This window comes from Saimiri boliviensis, chromosome 14, assembly GCF_048565385.1.
Source record: "Saimiri boliviensis isolate mSaiBol1 chromosome 14, mSaiBol1.pri, whole genome shotgun sequence".
In the NCBI taxonomy this organism is placed as follows: Eukaryota; Metazoa; Chordata; class Mammalia; order Primates; family Cebidae; genus Saimiri; species Saimiri boliviensis.
The window spans coordinates 59798891-59813186 of record NC_133462.1 but is presented as its reverse complement, the minus strand read 5'-3'; the positions used below and the strand labels follow the sequence as shown (position 1 = coordinate 59813186).

The 14296-nt window shown below is 37.2% G+C and overlaps 1 protein-coding gene across 6 annotated transcripts in view; it reads right to left on the bottom strand.

The window, feature by feature from the left end:
• Nucleotides 1-14296, bottom strand: part of CD55 (CD55 molecule (Cromer blood group)) — a 40332-nt gene that overhangs the window by 20629 nt on the left and 5407 nt on the right. For 3 of the 6 annotated variants that reach the window (XM_039463477.2, XM_010341000.3, XM_074385111.1), the window contains exons 6-9: nt 9510-9698; nt 4494-4643; nt 3753-3833; nt 1379-1399 (exon numbers count right to left, since the gene is read on the bottom strand). In XM_039463477.2, coding sequence (XP_039319411.1) covers nt 1379-1399; nt 3753-3833; nt 4494-4643; nt 9510-9698 — 441 coding nt within the window. Of the gene's footprint in view, nt 1-35; nt 413-1378; nt 1400-3752; nt 3834-4493; nt 4644-9509; nt 9699-14296 lie in introns of those variants that run through there. The other 3 variants (XM_074385109.1, XM_074385110.1, XM_074385112.1) reach the window with 3 other exon arrangements.

Genomic DNA, 14296 nt, shown 5'->3' with positions numbered 1-14296 from the left:
AAAGGAAAATAAATCAATACATCAAAAAGATATGTATATTCACATATTTATTGAAGCACTATTCACAAGAACAAAGATATGGAATCATCTTAAGTGTCCATCAATGTACAAATGGATAAAAAAAACGTGAGGCCAGGTGCAGTGGCTCACACTTAAAATCTCAATGTTTTGAGAGTCCAGAAGAATCTCGTACGGCCATGAGTTCGAATCCAGCGTGGGCAACATAGCAAAACCCTGTTTCTACAAAAAATAGATTTCAAAAACTTAGCTGGGCGTCCTGGCACATGCCTGTAGTACCAGATACCTGGGTAGCTGAAGTGGAAGAATCGCTTGTGCCCAGGAGTTCGAGACTGCAGTGAGCTACGATCACGCCACTGCACACCAGCCTGGGTGCCAGGCCAAGACCCTCTCTCTAAAAAAAAAAAAAAAAAAAGAAAGAAAGAAAAAAAGAAGAAAAAAAATCTAGCATATATATAGACTAGAATACATACAGCCATAAAAAGAATAAAATCTTATCATTTGCAGCAACATGAATGGAACTAGAGGCCATTGTATTCAATGAAATAAGCCAAGCAAGAAAGACAAATATCGCATGCTCTTCCTCACATGTGAGACCTAAAAAAGTTCTCATGGAGGTAGAGAGTACAATGTTAGATACCAGAGGCTGGAAAAGGGTATGAGTAGGAGGGAGGATGAAGAGACTTTAGCCAATGGGTATAAGCATACAGTTAGATAGAAGATTTACATTCCAATATTCGATAGCAGAGTAGGTGAGTATAGTTTGCAATAGTACACATTTTTCATAGTCACTAAAAGAAAGGACCTAAAATGTTACTAACACACAGAAATAAAACTCAAGATGATGAATACAGCAAATAATGACTTGAGAATCACACAGTCCATGCGTGTAACAAAATATCACATGTACCCCATAAACACATAAAACATTATGTATCAATTTAAAAATTTTAGGACAATCAGGGAAGTTTGGTTACTGAGTAAATATTTGCTGATATTAAGGAATTACTGGATTTTTTTAGGTATGCTATGTGGTTATGTTTTTATAAAGGTTACTTAGTGAAATGTTTATGAAGAAAATGATACGATGTCTGGTATTATCTTCCAAATAATCCAGGGAGTGTGGGGTAAGTGGGTATCCATGAGTTGAAAATTACTGAAACGGAGTGAGTATAAGAGGATTCACTGTACTATTTTCCCTACTTGAGTGATGTTTAAAGTTTTCCATACTAAAAAGTTTAAAAATAAATTGCAGGATAAATTTTTTAAAAGCAAGAAGACAATATTATATTCCAGGAATATGGATTGTATATCTCACAGTGAAAACAATTTATTTTAACTGTCTGAGAGCCAAACTTACCAGATAGAAGAACAGTAGTACCTACAGATGAAGGAAAAAAAAAGGATTAAAAATAAAAATTTGTTAAAGTCATTGATTTGCTAGCAATTTCATATACTTTCAATAAACTATACTTGAAAACTCAAAAGCAACTCAAATTTCCATAAATGAAATAATTATAAATTTATGAAAACAATTACATATTAACTTAATCAAGTATAATATAATTATTATATCTGTTCAACAGAATCAACACTGTAAATATAAACTATGATAAAGAGTTACTGAATACCAAAACAAACACCATTTAAATTTGGTTTTAAGACTTGAGGGCAAGAAACAGGTTTGAAAACTTAAACGGTAAATAATTACTGACCCAATCCTGCTATCAAGAAACCATAAGAAGCCTAAGTCCCTTTCAACAGACTATATCAAATCTCAAAACTGCCATATCACCTTATTATTTATATATTTGAGTGACTATGGGTGAAGCATTGCAAAAATAAATTTACTTTCATACAAGCATATTTATAACAATAAATAAGCTGTTCTCCTAAGTGAGGTGAACACACTTACTCAGAGTACCGTTTAGAACAGGCAATATACTCAGCCAAAAAAATGCAGGATGAAACTGTACATAAACTGTATGAATTAATCTCTAAGTCTCTAATTCCTCATCTAAAAAATCAAACTAAAGATACTCTGCAAGGTTGTAGTATAGATGAGTGGCATCAAATGGAACATGGAACATGTCATTATCTATTCAGTTAGTGGTCGCTACAATTTTGGTAAATGGAACATGTCATTATCTATTCAGTAAGTGGTAGCTACAATTTTTTTTTTCAATAAGAGTGGAATATGGCATATTATAGTGTGCCCTGAAAGAGTAAATTAACTGTATCTAAGAGTAAAATTTGATCCCAAGCATTGATATTTTTATTATTTTAATTGACTCATTTGGTTCAGTTTAAATTTGTTAAATTATCTTATACTTTTTACAGAAGGAAATATGTCAATAAACTTAGTTCTATAACAAATTTATAAGTGATGCTGATTTCTCTTTGTCTTACTCTATTAAAAACTGGATGTATTCAACCTAGAAATTTTAGACCAAGAGATGTCATAAAATTTTAAAGTAAAAATCCCCATAAAGAATTAAAATTAGTGAACTGAATCTAAATAAATCCATATAAGCCACAAAACCAATGCTGAGAGCTAAAAGTTAGATAATGAAACATATAACATACAGTGTCTGTAAATTATTTTTAAAATATGAAACAATATTATGTACTACTTATGGATACATATATGGAGTATAAAAATGAAAACTAGCCGGGCGCGGTGGCTCAAGCCTGTAATCCCAGCACTTTGGGAGGCTGAGGCGGGTGGATCACGAGGTCGAGAGATCGAGACCATCCTGGTCAACATGGTGAAACCCCGTCTCTACTAAAAATACAAAAAATTAGCTGGGCATGGTGGCGCGTGCCTGTAATCCCAGCTACTCAGGAGGCTGAGGCAGGAGAATTGCCTGAGCCCAGGAGGCGGAGGTTGCGGTGAGCCGAGATCGCGCCATTGCACTCCAGCCTGGGTAACAAGAGCGAAACTCCGTCTCAAAAAAAAAAAAAAAAAAAAAAAAAAAAAATGAAAACTGACAGGAAGTAAGCACATTAGCTTCAGGGTGGTAATTGCCTTAGAGGGAGAAAAATGGGCTGGGGAGATAAATGTATTAGGGAACTTTAACAGTAACATCCATGATGTAATTCTTAAAAATACCCAGCTGTTGGCAAAATAGGCTTCAAGGTAACAGTTATGAAATGTATAAAATCATTTTGAAGATATAGTCATAATGGGTAAAACTATAGATACAACACAATTATTTGGTGCCACTGGGAAGCTATCATTTATAGAGCCTTGTAATAATACAAACTATTTGAAAGAATCTCTGTATTTTCGATTACTTAGATGACACTATTGAGATGCTTTACCAAACCTGCAACTCTAGGGACTCTGGAAAGATTCCTTAGCATGCTTTGAGGGATGGGACTCTGCTAATGAACTAGACCCAGGACTCAACCTTAAAGACAGCACATATTTGCTTCTTTAGAGAAGTCCTGAAGTATTTGACGACTCCCTAAAACTACTACAGAAAACAGAATTTCTTTGCCAATCTTAATCTAGCATTTTTTAATGGGGCCACAGTCTTTTTCTCTATTATTGTAAATGTTTCTTTTTTTAAAGATTTGCCCTAGTAAAATCCAAGTCCACCTCCAAAGAAAGTAAAAAGTATTAGTATGAAAAACCCTGGCTATAATAAATGAGAGACCATTTAATCCTGCAATCTTGGTCAAGTTCATATTTCCACGATAGCACATTAGATCCTGAAGTGTCAACTGACCTGAACCGGCTCCACTTCCTTTACTTGGGGTTGTTTCATGAGAATGTTTGGTAGTCCTAGAAACAGGTGTACTCTGTGTTGCTGTAATATGAGCAGAAGAGAATCTTTGTGTACTCTTGAGACCTTTAGACACTGGGGAATGTACATTAGCGGACTTTTGTGTTGCTGGAAGACTCTGCGTAAATGGAACTTTTGCTGTGGTCAATCTTTGGGCTGTTAGTGTGGTCTGCGTAGCAGAAGCATTTGTCATTATGGGATTCTGAGCTGCAGGAGGGGTCCTTGTAGATAAGGTTTTTGATATGAGAGATATCTGAGCTGTTGCTGGGGCTCTGGTGGCTGAATCATTTGCTCTGCTGGGTTTTTGAGGAATTGGTGGGGTTCCTGTAGCTGAAACATTTACTGTGGTAGGTTTCTGAGGAATTGCTGAGACTTCTGTAGCTGAAACATTTACACTGGTGTTTTTTTGAGGTGTTGATGGGACTTCTGTAGCTGAAACATGTACTGTGGTGTGTCTTTGAGGTGTTGATGAGATTCCTGTACCTGGAACATTTACTGTGGTACGTTTCTGAGATACTGATGAAAATCCTGTAGCTGGAACATTTATTGTGGTGGGTTTCTGAAGTGCTGGTGTGACTACTGTAGCTGAGACATTTACTGTGGTGAATTTCTGAGTTGGTGGGGTTCTTATAGTGGAAACATTTACTGTGGTGTGTTTTTGAAGAACTGATGGAGTTTCTGTACCTTGAGCATTTGCTGTGGTAGTTTTCTGAGAAGTTGAAATTTTCTGAGAAGTTGAAGTTTCCTGAGAAGTTGATGAAGCTTCTGTAGTGGGAATATTTACTGTGGTAGATTTCTGAACTGTTGGTGGGGCCATGGAAGTTACAGATTTTCCTGTGAAGGAAAAGGTTAAGAAATAAGTTAGCTGAATACTGCTGGCCACGTTAAGATTCTTAGCCATTACTTGCTCTGTGACTATCCTCTCTCTCTCCCCACAAACACCTAGGTATGACTTTCAGGAAACCAAGTCTTAACTGTATATTTCTCAAGGAGCTAAAATGCTAAATTGCTTTTGCTTTGATATAAATTATACCTACGAGTGACTAAAGCAGACTTAATAACAAATAATGCTGAGGTGCTTAAGCTGCTTTTTGTGAAATAAATCAAAGTTAGAGTCACTCGTGATCTTATTCTGTGGCACGTCTCTATTTTCTCTCCCAAGTTATCTTTTGTGGCTAATACTAAAGCACAACAGGATGTAGTCACTAGGCCAACAGAGACAATCAAGCGTAGCTACCTTTTTCACAGCTTTTAGGAAACCTTAATAATCATGATAACTTGCTTTGTTTCACTTCTTTTTTAAAGTAATACTTGAGTCTGAATAAAAATAACTTCTTTTACTTCTCTTGTGATGGTTAGCAACATTCCATACATTAGTTCCTCTTTAGATTTCAGACTAGTTAACAAGTCTGATGAAACTTTCCTAAAAAACATATTCTGAAAAGCACAAATCTAACAGCAGAGCAACTTTTTAGGTCATCAGAGCCCATCTGCCATTGGGTTGCTTATACAAAGTCCCTGCTGAGGCAGTATTGAGTAGTGCCGATGCCTGATTACACCACATACTAGTGACTAACCCCTCTAAGCTATAGTTTCTTGTCTGCAAAATGAGAATAGAAGCCAAACAGACTGCATAATTATAAGAATTAAGGGAAATAACTGAGTAAGCTATTTCACAGTGTCTATCCGTAAAACAAGAGATTACATCATCCAGGATGACTGTTGACAGACCCATCACAAACAGGATGCCCTAGGAACTCAGATGGTATTGGTCATTTTTTTCTGCCTTCTTACCTATCTCATAGGCTGCTGTAAGGGATAAATCCTAGCAGGTAAAATGCCTATCAGGTAACCCAGAAGGTAACACAGGTGAAATGCCTAGCAGGTAACACGCATTTGGCAGGCACTCAAACTGATAATTATTATTAGGATAAGTTTTTGTATGAACCTTTCATTCTAAGGCCCTCCTATATAAAAATTATTCCTTGTTCTATCAAGTTCTCAGTTTTGACCCAGAGAATTTATATACTACCTTAGAGTTTAAATTTCCTAGAAATTAATTTATTAGTTATCTTTTCATTACTGATATCTAGTTTAATTGCACTGTGGCTAGGAGGTATGCTCTGAGTAACTTCAATCTTTTGCAATGTATTGTAGCTTAGAGCCCTGCATATGCTCAATTTTGGTAAATATCCCATGTGTGCTTGAAAACAAATACTGGCCACTGGTCCTAATGAGCTTCAATGCTCTTATATGTATCTATGCTTAATTGTTGCTCAGATCTTCGACATTACATTCACTGTTTGTAAACTCAGTATTCATTTACCCTTGCCAGTATTAATTTCATCTTTTGTTTTCATGTTTTATCTGGAATTACTTTCATTCTACTTGAAGAATTTCCTTTAGTTTTTCATTCTGTGCATGTTTGGTCTGCTAATGCAAAGTTTTCTTGGTTTTTGTCTGAATACATCCTTCTTTTGCATTCAGTTTTGAATGATATATTAATTGGGTATAGAATTCTGGGTGAGCAGTAATTTTCTTACAGTATTTTAAAGATTTTTTTCTTATTGTCTTGGCTTGCATCATTTTTTGCTGAGAAGTCAGTGATCAGTTTTACTGTTGCTTCTTTGAAGATTCTTTTTTGTTTTTGCTATGTGCCTTAAAGTGGTTTTCTTTTTATTCAGCTTAGTCAGAGACCTTCTTGAACATGTTGGCTAATGTATTTTATCAGTGTTGGAAAATTCTGAGTAAGTATCATTTAAAATATTTCTTCTGCTCCTATTTCTCTTCTCTTCTTCCTTCACCTCTTCCTTTTTGTCTCTCACTTTCTCTCTCTCTCCTTTTTCTAACATGTGTTAGAACAGTTTAACATGTCTCAAATTTTTACCTATATTTCGCGTTCCTTTTTCTCTTTGTGAATTGGTTTAGGTAGGTATTTTTAACCAATCTGTCTTCCAGTTCCTAACACTGTTTCCTGCTCTGTCTGAAACACTGCTAAACCTACCTATTGTGTTCTTAATTTCAGATATTTTCCAGTTGTAGAATATCAGATTCCAATTCTCTATTGAAGTTCTCTTTTGTTTTATCATCTTAAACATGTTAATTAGTTATTTTAAAGTCCTCATTTGCTAACTCAATTATCTGGATATTCTTTATTTGGTTTTGTTTTCTCTTGATTTGGCCATATTTTCTTTCTTCCTTCCATATCTAACAGTCTTTTTATTGTATGTCAAACATTATATAATAAAAAATCCAGATGATATGATATGCCTTCCTGATAAGCAGACTGCATTGAGGTAATCATATCTTTAACCTAGTAGGAATTGAACTGGGTTCCAGTTTCAGGAAGACTCTATCTACTCTGCTCTTGCCTCCATTCCTTGAGAGTGGCCCTTCTGGGCTTCTGACTGAAAGCCTCACGGATCTTTATTATTTCACCCTTGGAAGATGTCAGGAGATTCAGGTCTATCCGTCAGAGTTTCCCCAGTCCAGCCATCTAATGTCCTTCCCCTTGACAGTTTCAAAATGAGCACCAATGTGCTAACAGGGAGACCTGTGATATGCTATATAAAAGTCTGTTCCTCTGATAGGTATATGCTATCCAAATACCATCAAGTTCTGAGAGACATCATTTTATACTTTAGAAGCTTTGGGTCAAGCTTCCCAGCCTCATATGCAGCCCCCTACCCCCAAACCAAATTAGCAAATGGCCTTTAGGAAAAATTTGTTTTGCATTTGAGGACTTCAGTTTGCAGTGTATTACCCTATCCTTCCACAACCATTAAAGCTTTACTGGTTTCTCTTTCCTGGAAGTAGTCTTTTGTCTGGGTCAAAGTGGATCCTTAGTCCAGGTTCAGAATCAGCAAATGTCCCTAGGGAAAACTGGCTTACTTCAGAATGGGTTGCCTTCACCCCCAGGAATTTTAGTTCATTTTAGTTCATTCAGAACTTGTTGCTTCCACAGCTGTATCTTATGCCTTTAAAAATATAATTTTTTGGTAATATATTCAGATATTATAGTTGTTTTAATGGAAGCATTAGCCTGCCATGACCTACTTGGGTACTTCCATGAAAAAATCAATATGAACTGGATCAAATGGCCAAAATTTAAAAGCACACACACCAAACTTCATCATAATTAAATGAATTCAAATAATAAACATTTTACCACCTACACTGTCAAATCTCCATAACAATTATTATCATTAAAGGTGCAAACAGCACAATGATGTAATATTAGTGGGAGACTAATAGGTACAGTCTTTTAAAAAGCAATGTTACTAACAGCTATGAAAAATGTAATTCACATATCTTTGTTACAATTATACTGCAAGGAATTTATTGTACAAATGTACTTGCATACATGTGCAGTGAGAGATGTACAAGAATATTATAGCATCATTTGCAATAATAGCTCATAAAAGAAAACTACAGCAAAAAACCTAAATTGCCATCAATAGAGGAGTGGTTAGATAAATGAATGCCCACACTATTTACGTGATAAATAAAAAATATTTGTATGTTTATTTATATTCTAAAATAAAGCACAAGAATTTATAAAAAATGGTTATCTCTCAGAGCAGGACTAGTGATAGAGACTTTCACTTCTCATTTTGTACTCGTCTCCATGGCTTTAATATTGTCATTATGTCTATACATGACACTTATAATAAAAAAATATTTTAATAAGGAATTTTTAAAATTCATACTAATAACATTTCAATTATAATTATAAAAGTAAATACTCAAATGCTTCAGTCATGCTGGCATTCACCACTGCTTAAACAAATGCTACCAACTGATATTAGGCAATAAGTATTTAGTACAGCTTCACTGATCTCCTAAATATTTCTTTTAAAATATATTTAAAGAGCAGTTCTAAGGATTCTGAGAGTACCATCTGGATATAAAAAGACATTGAAAGACTAGAAGGATGAAAGAGAATGGATAATAATAGAAATTTTGGAGGCAGAATATAATTGAATGTTAACTCAGTGAAGTTAACAGATGGCAAGAGTTTCTCAGTTGTTGCAACACGTATGATCATTATCTAGAACCCTCAGTTCAATCTAAGATTCTCCCTTCAATTTAATAAACCACTTTATATGCTCTTTGTATAAACAAAGCACCTATATTAACTTACTGAAAGCAACATGGTATAAAACAGCAAATTCACCAAAAATATGAGGTCTATTTTATATATACACATCACATATACATATGTGTGTGTGAGTGTGTGTATACCAGCCAAAGACCTTTCTGAGAAGCTTTAGAAAAACTGTGTTCCCAAGAACAGAAAACCAAACACTACATGTTCTTACTCATAGGTGGGTGTTGAGCAATGAGAACACGTGGACTCAGGGAGAGGAGCATCACATACTGAGGGCAGATGGGAGGGGGTTAGGGGAGGGACAGCAGGGGGTGGGGAGGGATAACATGGGGAGAAATGCCTGATACAGATGAAGGGGGCATAGAGGCAGCAAACCACATGGTTATATATGTACCTATGCAACAACCTTGCATGACCTGCCCATGTACTCCAGAACCTAAATTTAAAAAAAAAAAAAATTGTGTCCCACAGAAAAACACAAGTATGCAGATATAAACGTTTTACAGTTTTTTCTTAGGGAGTTCATAGAATGTCTGCAACCCACATATATACCTAAGGGTAAAAATAAAGCAATTATCCAAACTGATTACCTGTGCATACAGGTGGTGGGCCACTCCATTCTCCTTCATCACCATTCACAGTACAATAAATAGAGTTGTGTCCAATCATGGTGAATCCTTTATTACATAAATACGTTACAGACTGTCTGTATCCATAATGCTCACGTTCCCCTTCAATTATTCCATTGTTAATTGTTGGTGGTGCTGAACAATAAATTTCTTAAAAAAACAATTCAAACATCTTTTAAATAAATAAAATTAGTATTTTTACAAATAAGGCGAAAACATGTTAAAGATTATATTTTTTAAAAGTCAAAATATAATTTTTCTAAATTCAGCAGTATCAACAAGAGATGCTTATAAATGCCTATTAAGTAACTGGTAGTATACTGAAACTGTGAATGCAAATGGTGTAGAAGACAAATGCTAACCCTGAGACCAATTCACAGAAATACTAAGATTCAGAACATGAATGTAAAAGAAAAATTATAAGATTTGAACATACCAAAATGATGCTAGGAAAAGTAAATGCTGCAGGAGTTTAGAGATTTTATCAGTGTAGTCAGAGAAGACTTTGGCAGGGAAATAGAATTTGAGTGTAAACCTAATAGGTACCATTCTTTTAAGAAAGAATAGAGAAGAGAGCATTGCTCTTCACTCTAAGAGGAAAATGATAGCAAATGCAAGGAGCTGAAAATTCAAGCAGCATGCTTAAGAACTAAGTACAGATCATTTTGGATAGAGCAAGTATCTTAAATGTGAGGATTACATTTTGATTTCTAAAGTAAAAAATTTTAGCACATATTGACTCACAGAGACTTTAATTCAAAATAATCTTACTGAGCAGCTGAACTTATAAAATAAATACAGGCAGAGTTTTTTTTTTAAGTTATACCGTAAAAAGGGACCACTCCATGGCAGCTACCCTGAGAAAAAAATTCAATAGTTCCACATACTCTAGAGGCATGAAGTTTTTTTTTTTTTTTAAAGAATGAAGGCAATTAAATATGTGTATATGTCAAATTATGTTACATCAAACATACTTAGGAACACAGAGAATAGCCAGCACATTTATAAATCAATCACTTTAGGTCTTGGATCAAAACAAGCAGCAAGAACAAGCTGTGCTGATTTACACTAACTTAGGGTGTGCAGGGACACATGTACCATCGGTTCAGTTCAAACATTTTCTGAGCACCTAACACAAGCAAGGCATTTTTCTGTAATTGGAAGTGCAAAGCTGAACAAGATATATAGCTCCTATGTCTTAAAAGCTAGTGGGAAAAGAGATTCGGAGATAATTTCAATACAAAATGCAAGGGTTATCATAGAATTAGCCAGCCTGGAAATCTTCCTGATGGACTAGAGAACTAATTATTATTAAGGAAAATATAGCTAAGTACAGATGGGCAGTCAGCTATGGTGGTTCACGCCTGTAATCCCAGCACTTTGGAAGCCCAAGGTGGGTGGACTGCTTGAGCCCAGGAGTATAAGACCAGCCTGGGCAACATGAAGAAGCTCTGTCTATGGAGAAAAAAAAAAAAGTAACGCACACACACAAACAAATTAGCTGGGCATGGTGGTGTGCACCTGTAGTCCCAGCTACAAGGGAGGCTGAGGTGGGAGGATCACTTGGGCTGAGGAGGTTGAGGCTGCAACCACTGCACTTCAGCCTGGGCAACAGAGAGAGACCCTGTCTCAATTTTAAAAAAGGAAAGAAAAGGAAAAAAGAGGTACATGGAAACCACAAGCAGTTTGCATGTATAAAGCATAAAACATGAGGGCAAGACATGAGTGTCAAGCAGTAGGTAGACCATGGCTGCCTTGTACACTATACTAAGGAGTTTGGGCTTTGTAAGTGATGGAAGATATGAATAAGCTCTAAGGAGGAAATAGACAAGTCACATCTGTGTTTCAGATTGCTCTGGATAAAATATGCATGAAACATTAATAGAGTAAAAGAATGGAGGCAGGAATCTTCAGTTTCCTGAGTTCAAGAGTGATACTGCTATCTTAAGATTCCTGCCTCAGACACCACACTTTAAAAGGCTGTGCTCTGGCCTTCCTCTGGATGTGTCTTTCCCCATTGGGAGGATGTCTGTAGGCTGAGAGAATATACTCAATGAGAGCCCGTCCTACCACCCCGCCTCCATTCTAGAACATGCTCCAGGAACTAGCACCCAGAAGTCCCTGCACTAACACACCTTCTAGGACCTGAGAGGTCCCTCCCCCGATCCATATTCTTGGGGGTGGTCTATTCTGCAGACATACTCACCTATAACTCAAAGGACAATGGAGGGTTGATACAAGTTATAGTGCATGTGGTGGACATGACTTGGCTATGTAGGCTAAACTGTCCACTTACGTGCACCAGAAAACACTTACAGCAGGGGAAGAGCTATTTGAAAGAAGGTAGGTCTCAGGCCAACGACCACCATTTACATTCTTGCCTGGGCCCTGGAAATGTTAGGGGTGGCCCTGATTCTAAGTCCACAGGAGGAATAATAAACTATGTTAGAAGTAGACAGATGGAGGGCAAAACACAAGTTTGAAAAACAGACTGAGGAGGTAAAGCACAATGATACCGTGATGAGATGTGACGAGTTAAGATAAAAAGAAGGGTCTGGGATGATAGTCATTACACACCAGGGATTGATCCTAGGTTAGCAGGTACCAGCAGTCGGCTAATACTTTGAAAAAGAAAACATTTGCAGAGAGATAAGCAAACAGGTCCTCTGACAGTGAGGCTCCATTAGAGATAAACTAGCATCCCCTGTTTTCTGTGTAACTGTAGACAATTAGTGAATGTGTCCACTGTTCTTTCCTTCTTCATATCCATATTCATGTATGGACATCAATGTAACCTCAAGTGTTTATCGGCTAGGGCTGCATACTTGAGGTGAAGCGGTATGTTGTTTAAGAATTTACTTTCCGCCGGGCGCGGTGGCTCAAGCCTGTAATCCCAGCACTTTGGGAGGCCGAGGCGGGTGGATCACGAGGTCAAGAGATCGAGACCATCCTGGTCAACATGGTGAAACCCCGTCTCTATTAAAAATACAAAAAATTAGCTGGGCATGGTGGCGCGTGCCTGTAATCCCAGCTACTCAGGAGGCTGAGGCAGGAGAATTGCCTGAACCCAGGAGGCGGAGGTTGCGGTGAGCCGAGATCGCGCCATTGCACTCCAGCCTGGGTAACAAGAGCGAAACTCCGACTCAAAAAAAAAAGAATTTACTTTCCATTCAATCTTTTTGGTATGGTCAAAACAAAACAAGTTATATGAAGAAATCAAAATGATCCTCAAAGCAGTAGGGCCTTACGGGGATAGCTGAATGCACTGGGATTGCTTAAGAACTGGGGCTCTTTCCTGCAGGATGCAGATGTCAGTGGTGGCTGAGTGGGAGAGAAGATAGAACAGCCAAGGAGGAAAACGTGAGCATTAGATTATTCAGTGTGGAGTTCAAGCCACCAAACAGGAAAGCAAGACTGTGGCCTAGTTGGTGAAAGCAGGAAGACAAAGTAGGTTTGCATTTCCGTCACGTTCATGACATAGCAGGTGCTTGTGAAAATACTGGCTTCAGATGGGAGACTTTGTCTGAACTTTGTGACATGTTGCCTGGGTCAAACAAAAGATACGGCTCAGCGTTTCCTTGTTTTCTGTTTTAATTTACAATCAGCTACAATGTCTCTTACTGGACAATGGAAATGGGAAAGGTGCTTCGGGGTAGTACTGATGAAAATTTAAAAACAATTACAATGAGAAAAAAATAGTAGTAGAACATCTCAAAAAGAAGAACACATGGTAGGTGTGACAGAGCAGGCTCCTTGCAGGCAAAGCTTCGTTTTATTTGTCTTTGTATCAGTTGACCCTACACATGGCCTACCATAGAGTGTCAATCGATAAATGTTTGATAAATTATGCTAAATCTACTCTAGTTTTCTTCCCCTAGTAACATACAAAAACTTGAACTTAATGATTTTGACAATAGGGACTTCAGAAGTCATTTGCAGGGCAAGTTGCGTGTAAGACAGAGAAGGATGGGAAGAAAGCAAGCCTACATTTTAAAATGTATGTATTTTATTTCTCTCAATTTCCAAGAGATACGTGTTTCTGACATAAATTTAACTGGATATATATCTATTTATAATATTTCTGTACCATATATTTGAGAAGATTCTCAAATGCAAAAACCGTATTTCTTCCTTATGATATAAGCTTATGCCTCTAATAATAAAGAAAAATCACACCTTAAAACCCTTCTAAATAATTATCTCAGTTAATCATTTTAATCTTAAGAAGAAGCCTGTAGGCACCGGGTTTTAGAAAAATGATGGGTTTGAAATAAGAGACCTGAGTCAAACGCCTTCCACTGCCACTTGTTTTCGGATATGTGATCAAGTCTTATAGACCCTCTGATTCACAGTACTTTCTTTCTTTTTTTTTTTTTTTTTGAGACGGAGTTTCACTCTTGTTGCCCAGGCTGGAGTGCAATGGCGCGATCTCGGCTCACCGCAACCTCCGCCTCCTGGGTTCAGGCAATTCTCCTGCCTCAGCCTCCTGAGTAGCTGGGATTACAGGCACACGCCACCATGCCCAGCTAATTTTTAGTATTTTTAGTAGAGATGGGGTTTCACCATGTTGACCAGGATGGTCTCGATCTCCTGACCTCGTGATCCACCCGCCTTGGCCTCCCAAAGTGCTGGGATTACAGGCTTGAGCCACCGAGCCCGGCCGTCACAGTACTTTCTTACGGAAAATTGTCGGGTGGAAATCTTTTACCTATCATACTTGACTTTAGAAGTAATGGTTAGACAACAAG